Source organism: Macaca fascicularis, chromosome 4, assembly GCF_037993035.2.
Source record: "Macaca fascicularis isolate 582-1 chromosome 4, T2T-MFA8v1.1".
Taxonomy (NCBI): domain Eukaryota; kingdom Metazoa; phylum Chordata; class Mammalia; order Primates; family Cercopithecidae; genus Macaca; species Macaca fascicularis.
Window position 1 is genome coordinate 37,355,823 of NC_088378.1, and position 17,240 is coordinate 37,373,062.

Below are 17,240 nucleotides of genomic sequence, written 5' to 3' on the forward strand. Positions count from 1 at the left end.
TCATCAAGTTGTATACATTAAATAGGTCTACCTTTTTGTATATCAATCATACCTCAATAAAGTGAGATTTTAAAAAGAAAGAAAAGTAAACTAATAGAAACAACTGGCAAATGTAGCATAGGAGAGAATGAAAGGATTGATGTGTGGCCTTAAGTTGTAATTCCAGCCTTGCTAATGTTAGCTGTGGGATATTAGGCAAGTTATTGAGCCTCTTTGCACCTTAGTTTTCTGGTTTTTAAGAGGAGGATTTTATTCATCATACCTGTCTTCATACATTAAATGAGATTATATATATACATAGTCTAGCAGAGTGAGTGGGAAAGAATATTTGCTTAATAAATGGCAGTAATTATTATTGTTATATAATTGAAATCAAATTTTTAAATATTAAGATGTTTTGATCTTCATTTTGAAAATTTTTAATTCATATGTTTATGAATTTTAGGTTCTTCATAGGTTCTGGTTAAAATGCCCTCATAGATCTGAATTTGAAGTCTGCTACATAACTTGCTTGCAGGTTAATGTTTCTGCTTCTCAGTGTTACTATATGGGAACTGGGAAGAAAATTGTATATATGTAAGCACTGTGCCTGGCATGTAGTAAACACTCAAAAATTTTAGCTATTATTCATCCATTCCTTCATCTGAAAAATTTAGAATTTTGATATTTGTGTTTTCATTGAATACTAATAGTTACTTTTCTTAAAATAGTTAAACATTTAACTCCTTTTCATGGTGCTTGGAATTTTCCTGTATTTTTATAATTTCTCTGAAGAGATACTGCATAGGTTAAAGTTCATTTTATTGCAGCAAGTTGCATTCATTTACGCTATCCATCCTTTCTCTCTTGGTATGTGTGTGTGTGTTGTGTGTGTGTATATATATATTTCTATGGAACAATTTTCAACTTTTTTTTTTTTTACTTGCCCACCCCCTGGTGTGTCTTGTGAAAACTAGGATTTGAATTTAACTTTTTGGCATGAAATTCTGACTCATTTCTTGGCCTGCTTGTTTTCCACTTTATTCAAAAACACATTCAGAAGTAAGCCTGGGGTAATGGTGCATGCCTGTAGACCCAGTTACATGGAAGGCTGAGGCAGGAGGATGGCTTGCACCAAGGAGTTTGAGACTGTAGTGTACCATGATTGCACCTGTGAATAGCCACTGCACTCCTTCCTAAATGATAGTCATTGAAGGTTCTATATGTTTTGTAAGAATATTCTTATGTAGCATATATGGTTCAGCACTTGCCATTTAATGAAGTCTCAAATGGAAGAGTGTGTTCAGATTATCCATTTGCCTCTAATGCTATGATCAGAACACTAGAAATATGTTTATTGATGATTCCTTTAACTCCTCTACCTTAATTCAGAAATAAGATAGGGTTTTGAAGTAATTTGAAGATGTCATAAAATAACCTTTTTTGTCTTCGGTATATCTCAACTTTCTTTTCAAGTACAGTTAAAAAGATCTGATAATATTATAGTTAATACTTCAATCAATTACAATATTCTGTCAATTCTATCTCAGAAGTGTTTGTCAAAAAAACCCTCTCAGTTCACCCCATGGCTCCTGTCTTAATTTGGGTCTTCACCATCTCTCATTGACAGATTGAATGGTTCAAAGTAGCATTTGGGGAGAACCTGCTCAGGGCTGGGGATATGATGAGCAGAGATCAATGCCATCTCTGCCTTCATGGAACTTCTACTATCCCTTTTGTTGCATTAGGCTTTTCCCAACTTTCAGCCCTCACCTCATCCCCCTTCCACATTAGCTTCTATAGCATCTCTACCCAGTTTGTTTTTTTACAACCTTTCAATGGTCTTCATTGACCAAAGGTTAAATTCCAAACTCTTTACCATACATAAGGGCTTCATAATATGCTTCCTCTGGCAAACTTCTTGACACTGAAATTCCTACCATTTCCCACATGTAGTCTTTGAAGACTCAATTCAGAACTCACTTTCTTCATTGCCTTTTCCATCTTCCTTTGGCTGGGTTAGTTTGTTATATGAACACTCACAATACTTTAGATAGACTTCCCCTAGAGTAGTCATGGTATCCTAAATATTATTCTTCTCTCATTTGATCATGAACAAATGAATGAAACCCCTAAAAATAACCACTCTGATAAATGGTTATTTTAATATATAAAGGAATTTATAATTCCTTCCTTCCTTCCTTCCTTCCTTCCTTCCTTCCTTCCTTCCTTCCTTCCTTCCTTCCTTCCTCCTCCTCCTTTCTTCCTCTTCTCCCTCTCCTCCTCCTCTTCTTCTTTCTCTTTTTCCTTTTCTTCCTCTTCTCCCCCTCATCCCCTTGTCCCCCTCCTCCTCCTCCTTCTCTACCTCCTCCTCCTCCTTTTCCTTCTCCTCTTCTCTCTCTCTGAAACCACTTTTTTTTTTTTTTTTTTTTTGCCCCTCCATCTCATGGTACTGATTACCATGTTAAGGGCATAGAAGACATTACATAATAAAACAGGATGACAATCTCTTTGCTGGTCAGTTTTATTTTCATATTGTGTAAGTGTATACACAAGATGCAAAAGAGACTACAGAGTTAATCAAGAAAATAATTGATTTCCCAGGTTATAAAAATGTCTGGACTTTGTATTAAAAGCAAAAGACAGGGATTTTTGAAAATGTAGGGTTTTTGTGAGTTTGTTTTTTAAGCATTCTTCTGAGACAGAGGAGGAAAAAATTACTTTGTGAGTTGGAAAGACAATGCTGTATCTTCAAAGCGTAAGACTTACTTTTAAGTGGTACTGTTCATATTGCAGTTCACATTGCACACATGTTCCTCATAGTATATATTCAGAAGGTTTTTTTTTTTTTTTTTTTTTGCTTCCAAACCACGTATTGGAAGTAAAACTCCTTGGATTCCATAGGTTGCATAGTTAAGTTACTGAAATATGAACTCCCAGAAATAGTGGGCTTATAAATGTATATTGTACATTTTTCATGTTAACCAAGAGATTTTTGAAGTTTAGTCTACTCTGCATATACTTTTAAGACCATAATAATCAGATATAGATATATGTGCTTGAAGTGAAATTGTGGAAAGCTATGGATTTCACCATCTTTAGAGATGTATCACATACTTTTGTCCAGAAATAGGTAGCGTGCCCTAGAAGTATGATTTATTCTCATCCTTTACCTCTGTGGGTTAAAAACCACAAAGTTGAAATACAGTCTGCAAGATATACTGAAAATATATGTGTGAAGCAGTGCTAAACTTAATTGATATGTGGAGACATATATAAAACATACAGCCAGTAGATTGAGAAAATGAAAATTAGTGTATGAACATTTTAGTTAATGCTATGCTTTGCCTCAAAGCCTGGTGTTTATTATTATGTGCTTTTAGTAGGAGACAGAAGCAGTATCAATTGGAAAAACATTTCTTAGTGGATTGAGAACAGTATAGCTTTCTAGTTCCTAAGTGGGAAACCTGGTTCTTTGGTTTCTTTGTTCCTAGTTAGGCTTGTCCCCAGTTATTTCAGCTGAACATTTTACATACTAATGGAGTCCAGGGAAGTGTATTTGGCAGCTGTTCATGGGATAATAATGAAATACACTATTTAGTACTGTATGCTGCTGCTGTAAAGTGTGGGGGGTATTTTATAGAGAACTTGGTGAACAGAGCTGTATCCACTTTAAATAGCGTGTGAACCTGAGTGAGGAAGTTGTATTTTCATGTGAGAATAACTAGTACTCTTTTCTTACAGGTAAAGAAAACGTGCACAGAATCAGATGTTTCAGAATCTCAGAATTCCAGGTACAGTAAAATAAAGACCGAGACTCCACTAAGGAGAATTGCAATTTTGGAGCACTAGTAAGATGTTGTACATGAGACACAATTGTGATTTGGAACATTGAGCTTCTTGAAGAACTTATCTTTATGGAAATTGTATATCATGCTGGCTAGCGTACCACTACTCATAATATTAGTAAAAACGACTGTGATTGAAGTCAGTTTTAAGGAACCATAGTGGAAATATCTCTAGAAACACGTGAGAAAAATAATACCTTGGCATTAAGTTAATCTTCATTTTTTGTTCTAATTTCTTTTTATAATGTTTTGAGTCTAAAATTGTGCCAGATACTGAATAACTATCAAATCTGTATTTACAAAAAATAAAAAAAAAAAAACTGTGATATTTCTTTTTCTTTGCAGTGAAACATTGCTAGGTTTTGAAACTGTTGTCAAATTAGGAAACTCATAGTTAACTTTGGCATTCTCATTTGGGTTGTTTGGAGCTTGTGGGAATGATGAATTAAAGTGGTCAGACCACTTCATATAGGAATTTAGCACCATTTAGTTGTTTGTGGTTGAACCAGATGCCCAACAGATTTTTTTAGACCTACACATTTTCATTGCTTTCATTTCAAAGTCCAGGCTGCAATTTTGAATGGATAAGTAAAAGTATCATAAATACTGTGACAATAATAAACACATGTTCTTACTATGTTACGAGTGATATGACTTAACCTATTTGTATTCAATTAAGAGATGAGTCTCACTTTACCTTGTCCTACTTGCTCCAGCATATAGTGCATGTAGTGATTTTCTTGGTACACCAAAACATTGCAGATCTAGGTAAAATATTAATGGCCAAGGCCAAGGCAGGCGGATCACCTGAGGTCTTGGGAGCTAGGAAAAACAAAGCAATATAATCATCCTTATTATTAATATTTCATATCAAAATTGTTTAGCTTTGAGGCTACTCAGGATTTTTGGACAGATAATACTATGCTTAAGTAAATTTTAAACTAACGGAAAGCAATCAAACTGATTCATTGTTCATAGTTGGTATCATTAAGTTGGAGAAGAAGTAGAAAGAGTTCAGAGCTCAGTGTATTTAAACCTGGAATTAAATCATTCTTTTTTATCTAGAAAATCCCAGCCCATGTGGCCTTAAAAATATAATTTTATTTGTAAGAAAAAATAGTTGTTTTTAAAGACTGCTTAAAATATATTTGTCATTTAATAATAAACATCTCTGTAAATGGAAAAGTAGCCTGAGCTCTTGGAAATCAGCAGTTAGTTGCCATGGATTAGCTGCTGCTTAAAGTTTCCTAATCTATAATATAAATGGGTAAAATCAGGCAAATCAATTTCTAAGAACTTCATAACTTTGTACTATCAAAAACAAGCAACAAATACAATAATTTTTCTTAAAATGTGAGATGGAAAGACCTTCAAGAAGACCTAGAGTCATTTGGTGGTTCAGTTTGCGCAGACATTTTGATAGTAACACGTCTCCTCTCCTGACCAGTGGTGCAATGGCCAATCTCCACACGCTGGTCAATATCCATCAGTAACATAAAAATGTGACTGTTCTTGGATCCTGTATTTATTCACCAATATTAGGTCTGAGAGTGCCAGAACTGGCACTTAGTTAACGTATTGATGGAACACCAAGGAGAGAATAAAAATATACTGATGAGCACTCGGCACAAAAAGGATACAAGAATTTACTGAATAGTGAACAAATCAAGGAATGCTTAAAATAGCATTTATTATATTCACGTACTGAGGTTCAGTTTTTGTAACCTGTCAAAAAACAAAAAAATGACAACCAAACAAGAAAAAATGTCTCTAATACAGACACTGGGCAGCATTATTTTAATACATACATATATGGGTACATTCTTTTTGCTCATTAAGAACCACAGGGCCGGGGGCGGCGGCTCATGCCTGTAATCCCAGCACTTTGGGAGGCCGAGGCGGGCAGATCACGAGGTCAGGATATTGAGACCATCCTGGCTCACACAGTGAAACCCCGTCTCTACTAAAAACACAAAAAAATTAGTCGGGCATGGTGGTGGCCGCCTGTAGTCCCAGCTACTTGGGAGGCTGAGGCAGGAGAGTGGCGTGAACCTAGGAGGCAGAGCTTTCAGTGAGCCAAGATTGTGCCGCTGCACTCCAGCCTGGGTGATAGAGTGAGACTCTGTCTCAAGAATAAATAAAAAAACCACAAAATATATATTTTCTCTCTCTTCTTCCTGTGTGTGTATATGTGTATCTCTCTCTCTCTCTCTGTGTGTGTGTGTGTGTGTGTGTGTGTGTGTGTGTGTGTGTGTGTGTGAAAGAGAGAGAGACAGAGAGAGAGAGATTCAGACTGAGATTTAAAGCCTGGAGCTAGGTAATTTTTTTCTAAACAAATATCAAGTAAAGAATTGAACTCAAAATGAAATACTGTATCTGCATAAAATGTGAGCCAAAGACCTACTGCCTAAAAAATGCTGCCTCACTTGGAACCTAAAGCTAATATCATTCATTTATTTAGTTAGCTTTATAGTATGTTGATTTTGGATTTGAAATGATTAGAAAAAATGCAGATGCAAAGTGTTTTTACAGTAGGGAAATAATTAAATTGGGTGTGGAGACTTTGTCAAGAGAAATCTTGAAGTGACATATGTGTATCAGCAAATTCTTTTTCTTGCTTGGCCTTAATTCTTTTGGGGAGAAATGCTTGGGCTACAGATGTAATGGTATATTGGGAAAAAGAGAATTTACAAACCCATGGAGTATAAATGAGGCACCAAACTATCTTCTTTGAAATAGGATTACATGTATATACTGTAAGGCAGACATTAGGGATAGTATTTTTTCCCTTTTTCCTAAAGCTGCTAAACTTGATGTCATGTGGAAAGGGATATGATGTGCTTTGTGTAAAATTTGACATTCCTTAAATGTTTTTCTTTTTCTGCCTTGCTATGTGTGCTAACCAGGTCCAGGATGTACTATTGTTGGACTTTGTTCCTAAAACTAATGTTAAGCATAAAATGAATTTATGAGAAAAACAAAGTTAATATCCTTACCCTAAAATTAAGTTTGTTACTAGATAGACCATCTTAAAACATAAACTGAAATGATATTTTGCGTTGATTTTTTTTCTGTATTCATGGTGAATTTATTTGTGCCAATTTGGGTCCCATTTGACTCATCACCAAAAATACATGGTTCTTGTGTAATGTAATGAATAGCTCCTGGACAAATGAATTTTACAGCAGAAGTTTCCATGAATCTTATTTGTTTAACTCCTCTACTTGCAGTTTTTATTTCTGATAATGAGGCGAGGAAATAATTTATCTCATTCGTATATTGCATACTTTACAAATATTGTAGGGCGTCTCTGTGTTAAAGTAGTCCCTATAACACACAAATGATTTCTCTGTTGAATTTCTATTTCTGTTTCTCTTTGCTTTTTCTCTCTTGGGCCACTGACTAGCATTTTCATCAAGAAGAGATCAAAGACATAGGAAGGAAATAAAACTCAAAATAGGACATTTTTATTTTATACTTGTTTTGTTAATTAGGGAGTGAATGGAAATAGAAATTGTGGTGAAATTGGGCTGTGAAGTTACTTAACAGGAGTTAAGCCAGCTCTTGTCCTTTAGTAGCTTTGTTTCATCCTGGCCACAGTGTCGCCAGTAGAATATAGTAAGGAGATCTAAGGAGAATCTCAAAATATAGGAAGAACTTATGGTATGTATGAGCTAAGATGATAGTTTTTCCACATGGAGAATAACGAAAGATTCTGTGGGTAGTGGGGAGGATTGACTCTTCTCCACTTCATAAGTTAAAGAAATTGAGTCTGCTGAGAGCTTAATGATTACCTGAAATTAGCAAAGGCCTTGGTCTGTGTCTTCTTGCCCTAGTCTTTACTAACTTTCCAATTATTAAAAGAAAGGCAAAATGACCTTCTGGTTTTTAAAGAAGCATTGGAATTAGTTTCAGTTTAATATGTAATATTTAAGTGAGCCTCAGGGAGTTTATCTATTCAATGTCTACATGCAACAGCTTAAAAAAATGAAATTCCCAATTCCTATTATGTAGACAGTTGTGATTTAATAATGTTTAATGTATTAAATTATACATACTTATTTGCTAGCAAAATAATTATTGCAGTACTTCCAGAAGACTGAAATGTTTATCTGCATACAATTGCCTATCTCAAAATTAAATGCTGTATTGTTTTCAAAGCAGGGAAAGCTGAGGGCTCCTTTGTGAAACATGCATAGTATTTTGCTGTGTCAAATCAGAGGTCCATCTAGCCCAATATTCTGTCTCCAAGAAGTACCAAAAATCATTACTGCCAGTTTGCATTTTTCTCAAACCTGGAAGTTTAGGATATAGTTCTAAATACCTTAGATTCTCTCAGTAACACGATCTGGTTGTACAATCCACAGAATTAGGTCACCATTTCTTGGACTTAATTATATTATTATCATATATTATCTTTTTGACTAATGAACCGAGGAAATTACTAATCACCATGCAAAGTAATAATTATTAAAAACCTCCTCTTTCAAATTGTAAGGCATACTTCCCCTGAAAATGATAGATATTCTAATAGGTAAATATTCTAAGAGTGTGATTTAATTCTCATGTCATTTATTTAACCTGAGTCATGTTATAGCTTAATCTTTTTCTTCCCAGTTTGGAAAGTGTTTTGTCTTGTTTCAAAATGTGGCCTCATGTGGATGCTTCTCTAGTCTTTTGATCATTTTTGGCTGGAATTTACTGGAGATTTTCTGATTTGCTTTACCTTTTCTGCGGCGTGATGACGGATTCTTGGAGATGTGGATGCAGATGGGGCTGTGAATGAGCGTGAATGATGTCCCCTGTTTTGCTGTTAATTGTGTCTTCTGTAGCTGGCCTATTTTGATCCTTTGTTCATGGTGGCATCCTGTGCTGATTTCCTCAGATAATTGTCTGTGGTGTCTGCCAAGTCACTTATTTCAGTGATAATTGCAGATTTAAAAAACAGTCTCAGCCGGGCACAGTGGCTCACGCCTGTAATCCCAGCACTTTGGGAGGCCGATGCGGGTGGATCACTTGAGGTCGGGAGTTTGAAACCAGCCTGGCCAACATGGTGATACTCTGTCTCTACTAAAAATACAAAAATTAGTCGGGCATAGTGATGGGCACCTGTAATCCCAGCTACTCAGGAGGCTGAGGCACGAGAATCTCTTGAACATGGGGCGGTGGAGGATGCGGTAAGCCAAGACCATGCCACTGCAGCCTGGGCAACAGAGTGAGACTCGGTCTCAAAAAAAAAAAAAAAAAAAAAACCCAAAAAGTCTCAAAACATAGACTGTTGTTTCCTAAATGTCTTATCATGTATGTGCCCAATCAGCCCTTCCAGTAGCTCATTGGGAACTCCTGGTATCTTATCTTTATTGGCCAGTGTAGCTGAGTGTTATTTGTACACTTGTTGACTTCTTTCTCCACTTCCCCTGTAGAGTTCATCATTTTCTAAGATTAAATGAATGGGCAAATGAGAATAAAATAGTACATGTCTCATGTCATTGTTACTCAGAGAATAATTGCTTATTATGTGTTTAAATTGAAGAAGACTCATCCTAAAACCCATTAAGGAAAAAGGGATAGGCTGCAGCCAAAAGGAAGAAGGGCCTCACTGTGGCATTTCTGCTTTCACACCGTGTTTATTTAACCTTTGCCTCACTGTCTTCAGCTCCCTAGGTTTTATTCTTGATGCTTTTGCTTTTCTTTCATTTCATACTTTTTCATGTATAATCTCTGTTTACAACTCTTGATGTGGCCCACAGTGCCTAGCATGCTCCGCCCACGTCCTTCTGCTTCTGCTTCTGCTCAGTGTGCATGAGGTGCTGCTTGTTAGGAGGTCTGCATTCACCAGTGCTACTCGCCTCTCTGCAAAGGACGGGACTCTCCTTCCCTTTCAGTTTCTCCTTTCCCCGCCCACCTTTGCTTACCTACGTCATTTTTTTTTTTTCTTTTGGAGACAGAGTCTCCCTCTTTCTCCCAGGCTGGAGTGCAGTGACCCGACCTTGGCTCACTGCAACCTCTGCCTCCCAGGTTCAAGCAATTCTCCTGCCTCAGCTTCCAGAGTAACTGGGACTACAGGTGTCCGCCACCACACCTGGCTAATTTTTGTATTTTTAGTAGAGATGGGGTTTCACCATATTGGCCAGGCTGGTCTCAAACTCCTGACGTTGTGATCCGCCTGCCTTGGCCTCCCAAAGTGCTAGGATTACAGACATGAGCCACTGCGCCCAGCGAACCTACATCATTTCAAATCATCTTCCAGATGTTTTGCTCCGGTTGCAGCACTCCCCTCTTCTCTAATTAGAGACAACTTAATGGTTATTCATTTCACTAGTATAGAGACTTAGAGCTTGATTTTGTAGGTCAGGCATCTACAAACTGTAATCTGAAAGTAGAGATTGCTAGGGACAGATCTTTAAGTGGAGTGGCAGCCAAACTCCTCAAGAAGCTCAGTGCTTCTTCCTTAAGGAAGCCTTCCCTAGCCAGCTGACTAGTCCAGCCCCACCGTCATATGGCCACGGGGTACCATGTTCTTCTCCTTCAGAGATTCTGCATTTGGTAATTGCCTCCCCAGTTCACCAGACTGTAAGCTCTACAAGGTTAGAGTTCATATCTGCCTTTGTTCACCATTGCCTCATTAGTATACAGCACATGGCCTAGCACATAGCAGGTCCCCAGTACATATCTGTTACATGAACGAATAACTTCCAGATACACAAATCTGGCTTGCAATTGCTCCTGGAATATCTCTTTTAACCACAAATCCCTAGTGTAATTTTGTCAGGGATTTCTCTCTGCCATCTCAGCTCCACTTGTGAAAAATTGTAATTACACTTCTTTCCCCAGGGTCTTTCCTTTCTAGTGATAAATAATTCTCTCAGTGGTCCCATCTCAGAACTTTTGAGCAATCTTTGACTTCTTGCTCCCTTTCCTAATCCTGGTGGTCATCAAGTTGATATTCAGCTATAGCCCCCCAATTTTCTATGAAGCCGTGTTTTTTGAATTTTCCTCTGCCATGCTTTTTGAATCTCTTTATCCTGCTTCATTTCACTGCCACTGGGAAAGTTCAGAATCTTGCCACCTCACCTCTGAATGAATTCAGTAGGTCTTCACATGACTTACTTGGGTCTAGACCCTGCCTTTCTGTTCTGCCAAGACTGTGAGGCCTTTCTTAATGACACTTTCCATATGGTGTTGCCCTGTTGGTTAATTGATCAGGCAGTATTCAGTAGACAGTATATACAGAAGCATGAGCAAATAACCTTAAAAATTTGTTTGTGCAAGAAGTAAAAATGTGAAAATATACTTTTTGTGCCTAATTACTGCCCACAAAAGGTCAGGGATTTTCTGGGCTACCTGTTGTCCAGTCTTCTAGTTCCCTTATATTAATTTTTGAGACAGACTTTCACTCTGTCGCCCAGGCTGGAGTGCAGTGGCAGAATCTCGACTCACTGCAACCTCTACCTCCTGGGTTCAAGCGATTCTCTTGCCTCAGCCTCTTGAGTAGCTGGGACTACAGGTGCCCCCGCCACCACTCCTGCCTGTTTTTTGTATCTTTAGTTGAGGTGGGGTTTCGCCATCCTGGTCAGGCTGGTCTCAAACTGCTGACCTCAAGTGATGCACACGCCTTGGCCTCCTAAAATGCTGGGATTACAGGCGTGAGCCACTGTACCTGGCCCTATTTCCCTTATTTTGCTGTGTTAAATGTTGCTTGAGTCTCGTTTTGTATTCTTCCTATAATTCCAAACTGACATAGCAGTGCATGGCTCTAACATGAGTCCCAGAACATTCTAGGAAAAAATATATACCAGTTACATAGGTATGTTTTTCCATCTCCCCTGCTGTCTCCATTTCCTACATATATCATAGAGTAAAATCGTATATGTGTGAACTCTGTGGCCACCCAAGTGCATCTATTTTTAGGTAATACTTATCTGGTAACTTCTACAGATGAAATCATTTCATTAGAGGGATAGAGGAGAATAAGAGCACAGAGTGCAGTTTGAGCACTTGGGGTTAGTGTGGTTAGGAAGGGTTTCATGGAAGATTGGGGGGCTATAGCTGAATGTCAAAGAATAGATGAATTCTGAAGAAAAGAAGGAAAGAGAACTCACAGTGAGGTAAAAACAAACAAACAAACCAAAAAAACCCAGGAGCTGAAATTGAAAGGTATGGTTTTTGGATGGTGAGTAGTCCCCCACTTGGTCCATGTGAAGAAATAGTAGATGAGATTAGAAAATTTAGCACAGTTTATGGCTGGTTTAGATTGCTAGTTGTTTTAGTTAGGACTCTTATTGGTTGCAGCTACTGTGGTCAGCCAGTTGAAGCAGAAAAAGGAAGTTTTAGTATCTATTACTTTTTTTTTTTGAGATGGATTTTGGCTCTTGTTACCCAGGCTGGAGGGCTGGAGTGCAATGGCACAATCTCAGCTCACCACAACCTCCACCTCCCAGGTTCAAGCGATTCTCCTGCCTCAGCCTCTCAAGTAGCTGGGATTACAGGCATGCGCCTAAGCAAAGGATTAATTTCTTAACTCGGGAAAAGAGGGCTTGCTGAATCTCAGAAGGTATGGGAGACACAGATTATCTCCCTGTTCATCTCTGTCGCCTTTGCTTCACCGGTCTGTGTCTTTATCTTTCTGGTTGATCAGCCTTATTTTTCTCCAGGCCCCACAACAAGAGGAAAATGCTCACGTGACACTGCTCCTGATTTTATACATTTGAGCTCTTTAGCCACCCATATAATAGATTCCTGTCTTTTTCATTATCTTAGTTCCAGATTTCTAGGGAAGGGAATGTTTTCAGAGAGTCAGGGTCACAAAACAGAAATGTGGCTTTCAGGAGCCACCTCTGGAAGCCTGTGAATTGGGTTGGGAGGAGCTTTCAAGCAAAGGATGAGGGTAGTTAACCCACAAGTGCCCTCTACTTTCTACTCCTTCCCTTCCCAGGACATTTTTAACCTGCTAGTTTTATCCAGCACCTACCCTCCCTCATCCTTCACTTTATAATCTAGCATATATAAACTAGCATATATCAAGGAAATTGAAAATGCACTTCCCCCTTTCCTAATTGGAGACAACTCAGTGGCTATTCATTTTACTACTATGGAGACTTCGAGCTTCATTTTATAGGTCAGGCATCTACAGACCGTGATCTGAAAGTAGAGATTGCTGGAGACAGACCTTTAAGTTGGAGTGGCAGCGAAACTGCAAAGTAAGAGGAACTCAGTTCCCCTCTTTATATAAACTCCTGTACCACTTTTTGGCCTCCCTATACCCATCCCCAAGCTGACCAGTTCTTATTCAATGGACCCAGTCTTCTCTTCGGCTCTCAAATGTCAATTCAAATGCAAATTGCTTTCTCCATTTCCTGTGTTTAGTTGTTAGATAATTGTCTGACTAATGCCCTCAATTTTGCCAAAATTAGTGTCTAGATTTCAACTTTAAAAAAAAAAAAAAAAAACAATGTTCAAACATACCTGCAGAAAGGCAATCAGCAATCAATAACCTAGAGCCCAGATTTGAAACTTGGCAAGCTCTCTTACAGGTATTGAGAGCTCACCAGTGGATTTCTGATCACGTAATGATATGATTAAAATTGTGCTGGTGATGACAGATCAACTGTGACTCAGGTGCTTGGAGGCAGGGAGACCAGCTATGAAACTTACTTAAATGGCGGGAGAGACACTTAGCAAATTGTGATTATTTTGGGGAGGCATTACACACTATTTTTTTCATAGCTTAAACACATTTTCCAAATTGTCTACAGTGGCTACTTATTTCTTTTGATTTAAGAACAAATACATGCATATAAAGCATGAAATAATAGATTTGGCTTGAAATAGGCATGGTGGCCGGGGGAAGGATCTGGTCTCTTCTTTCTGACAGCTTGCATTATTCTTTAGAGATGAGAAAATGCCTGACTTCCCCACATGTATTAGTGATTAATTCCAGAAAATGGCTATGTTCCTGGTCAGCCTCTCCTACGGTAAACTGAGCTCAGAAATCTTTGTGATTAACAGTCTAAAACTGTCCTTCTGGAGACTGTTAGCTGCTTTGAATTAATTTGGTCAGAGTACTTCCTCATGTAAAGCAGCATTTGTGCAGTGACTTCTCTCCAGAGGACCTAAGGAGCTAAGACAAGACTCTGCTTTGCATCACAGGGGTAATTAGAATGTTGTTGATTGAGGGCAACAACCCTCTCTGAGTATACACCAAGATTGCTTAGGGGTTATTGAGCTTCATAAATCCTTATTTTACACTTAGAGCATCTGTAGTGCAGAAGTTCTAGACTCAATGTAAGTAGAAACATAGAAGCTTTTAGGGTCCACTTCATGCTGGGCCAACTTGAGATGGGAATAGAAAGGGGAATCTAATGGTTTTCCTCTCAGTAGTTCAATTAAATGCTTCTTCTCCCCTTTAAAGGTACTATTTATTGTGCATCTACTATGGGTCAGGCACAAAATACTTGAGATACATCAGAAAACAAAACAAGAGCATACATGGTAAAGGAGTATGTTAGAAGGTAATACATACCCACTAATTGAATAAAAAAGGGAGGATCAGGAACATTGCCGGGGGTCGGGGAGTCGGTTGTGGTTTTAAATTGGGTGATGTTTTAGCAAACTTAAAGGAAATGAATGAGTGAGCCAAGCAGAGAGCTGGTGGAAGTGCACTCCCTTCAGTAAAAGCCTGCCTGGCATGTTCAGGCAACAGAGGACGGGGGGACAGTGTGGCTAGAATAGAGTGAGCCCAGAGTTCAAAATTTAAAATAGCAATATTCTAGAAAAAGCTACCATTTCTAGTCTTTTCCATATTTTGGAAATATTTACTTATAATTTTCATAAACCATTTTCAAATAAGTGTCTCGGACTAATTGCCTCTTTTGTCACTGCTCCAAGATGGGGCTGATCCCCAGCCGGAAACACCTCTCTCGGCCACACCACACATACCTTCTAAGACTAGGGCTCTCTCCTGATCAGAAGGATTCAAGATTCTTCACCAGTGGAGCTCGAAGCCTTAAGCCTTTTTCTGAAGTAGTGTTCTTAAAGTTTCAGTCTTAAATATAACTGAGGGCTTAATAGAGATTCCAAAATTTTGATTTCTGACAGTACAGAGATTCTGCTTCTTATCTTACATTTAATCATCACATTTCAGTTGTCTTAGCAACCTACACAGTATTCTCATTTGCTTTTCAATAAGCCAATGGATGAATGGGTTCTTTGTTCATGTGTTTATGAATTTCTATCACCTGATACTTGATGTCTTTCGGGCATACTTACTATGCCAAATAACTGTCTTTATATTCCTAAAATTCACATAGCTAAAATAAAGCTCTACGTTTTCTAAATATTTAAGTTTCCAATGAGAGAATATCCAACATAAGAAGAGTTGGGAAAATGTATATATAAGCTTGTATTTTAAAAATACTTTTGCTTTAGTTATAATTAATTTCCAAGGCTCCACAGACTTGGCAAACTCAGTTTTCTAGCAAACCTCACCCATGCAGACGTATTTGAGAATTACAGAGAGAGAGAGAGAGAAAAAAAAAGCCTATGACAAATCTAGGCTTCATAGAGCTATCTCTGAGATGTTGTCTCAGAATGTTTTGTCTTACGGAATGCATAGTTTTAAATTCTGAGTGAAGGAATGTATTGAAAATGTTTAACAAAGTACCTGCCACCATATTATGTGAATTTAAATGACTGCTCTTATTACAAGTAGGCATAGTGATAGTATTGACAAGTGACAGTCTAATGACAAAAAGGAGACAAAAATAGCGAAGCATAGATGTAAGAATGCAAAATGCTTAGTCACATGAGATATTTTGGCATGAGCACTAGAAGCCCAGTATGCTTTAGTAATCCCTGAGGACACTGATATGCCTTAGTACTGTGTGATGATTCTCACTAGTGTTGGTCACCCTGATTTTCTCAGTAAAAGTTAAATTACATTTAACATCATAACATTTTAGAATTATTTATATACAAAATGATCCCTTTTAAAATATGCTGTTGCTTAAAATGACCACAGCTCAGCAACACACAATATTTAACTAAACCATAATAACCAAATTCCTTGAAGGTTCTGGATAGGTGAGGTTATCTAGAATTATTCCTTTTACATGCTAACATGGGCAACTCAAGAGTCTGGATCACTTAGGGATTTTTTTTTTTTTTTTTTCTCTAATCCAGGTCAGGTACCTAGCACAGTATGTGGCACATAGTAGGAGTGCAATAAATATTTATAATATGAATGGATGAATGAATGAATGAGGAGCTAGTTTTTATATTTTGGGGAACGAAGTGGCAAGTTCTTCAAGTCTTTACCTACACTAGTCTCACTACCGTATGCCATATAAGAAGGCTTAAATGTCATCTGTAAGTAGGATCAAATCTAAGAAAGACCTCTAAGTTTGGGCTGAGTTTGGTGGCTCCTGCCTGTAATCCCAGCACTTTGGGAGACCAAGGCGGACAGATTATTTGAGTTTAGGAGTTTGACACCAGCCTGGCCCACATGGTGAAACCCCGTCTCTACTAAAAATACAAAAAATTAGCCAGGCGTGGTGGCACGTGCCTGTAGTCCCTGGTACTCAGGAGGCTGAGACAGAAGAATCTCTTGAACTTGAGAGGTAGAGGTTGCAGTGAGCCCAGATTGTGCCACTGTACTCCAGACTAGGTGACAGAGCGAGACTTCATCTAAAACAAACAAACAAACAAACAAACAAACAAAAAAACCCTCTAAGTTTGCTCTAACAAGTAGAGTAACTGTGTATCCTAGCTTACCCACATAGAGTCTCAGTTTACACTTGGTATCCCAGCTTCCGTTTTGGATAGAGACTTTACTTTCAAGAAAATCTTGTTTGCATGATGAATTTAATGGTTATCCTAATTAAGTCATCATGTCCTTACCAAACGTTTTTGAAATAAAAATGTAATAATCAGTGAATTTCCCTTTTTCTATCCCCCCCTTCTTCTCTCCCTTCCTATCTTAGGATGACTTCTTTCCTATCTTAGGATGACTTTTACCATGGGAATTGCACTTTTATCTTTAATACAACACAATATGTGAAAAGCTCTTTGAAAGGAAAGATGACTTAGGAAATAATGGTTCAGTTTTTGTAGACTTGGCTTCCATAGGAAGCTCTTCTAATGCATTCTGTCATGCGATTAATTTGTCAAAATTCCATACTTGTCAGAAATAATATAATTTTTTTCTTTTTTTTTTTTTTTTTTTTTGAGACGGAGTCTCAGGCTGTCACCCAGGCTGGAGTGCAGTGGCCGGATCTCAGCTCACTGCAAGCTCCGCCTCCCGGGTTCACGCCATTCTCCTGCCTCCGCCTCCCGAGTAGCTGGGACTACAGGCGTCCGCCACCTCGGCCGGCTAGTTTTTTGTATTTTTTAGTAGAGACGGGGTTTCACCGTGTT

At 38.1% G+C, this 17,240-nt stretch overlaps 1 protein-coding gene across 23 annotated transcripts in view; it reads left to right on the top strand.

Annotated features, from left to right (window-relative positions):
- Nucleotides 1-17,240, top strand: part of EYA4 (EYA transcriptional coactivator and phosphatase 4) — a 283,822-nt gene that overhangs the window by 140,918 nt on the left and 125,664 nt on the right. For 20 of the 23 annotated variants that reach the window (XM_074039005.1, XM_005551875.5, XM_005551874.5 and 17 more), the window contains one exon: nt 3,724-3,773. The exons of the other annotated variants lie outside the window; for them this stretch is intronic. In XM_074039005.1, the coding sequence (XP_073895106.1) occupies nt 3,724-3,773 (50 nt within the window). Of the gene's footprint in view, nt 1-3,723; nt 3,774-17,240 lie in introns of those variants that run through there. 23 annotated transcript variants of the gene reach the window in all.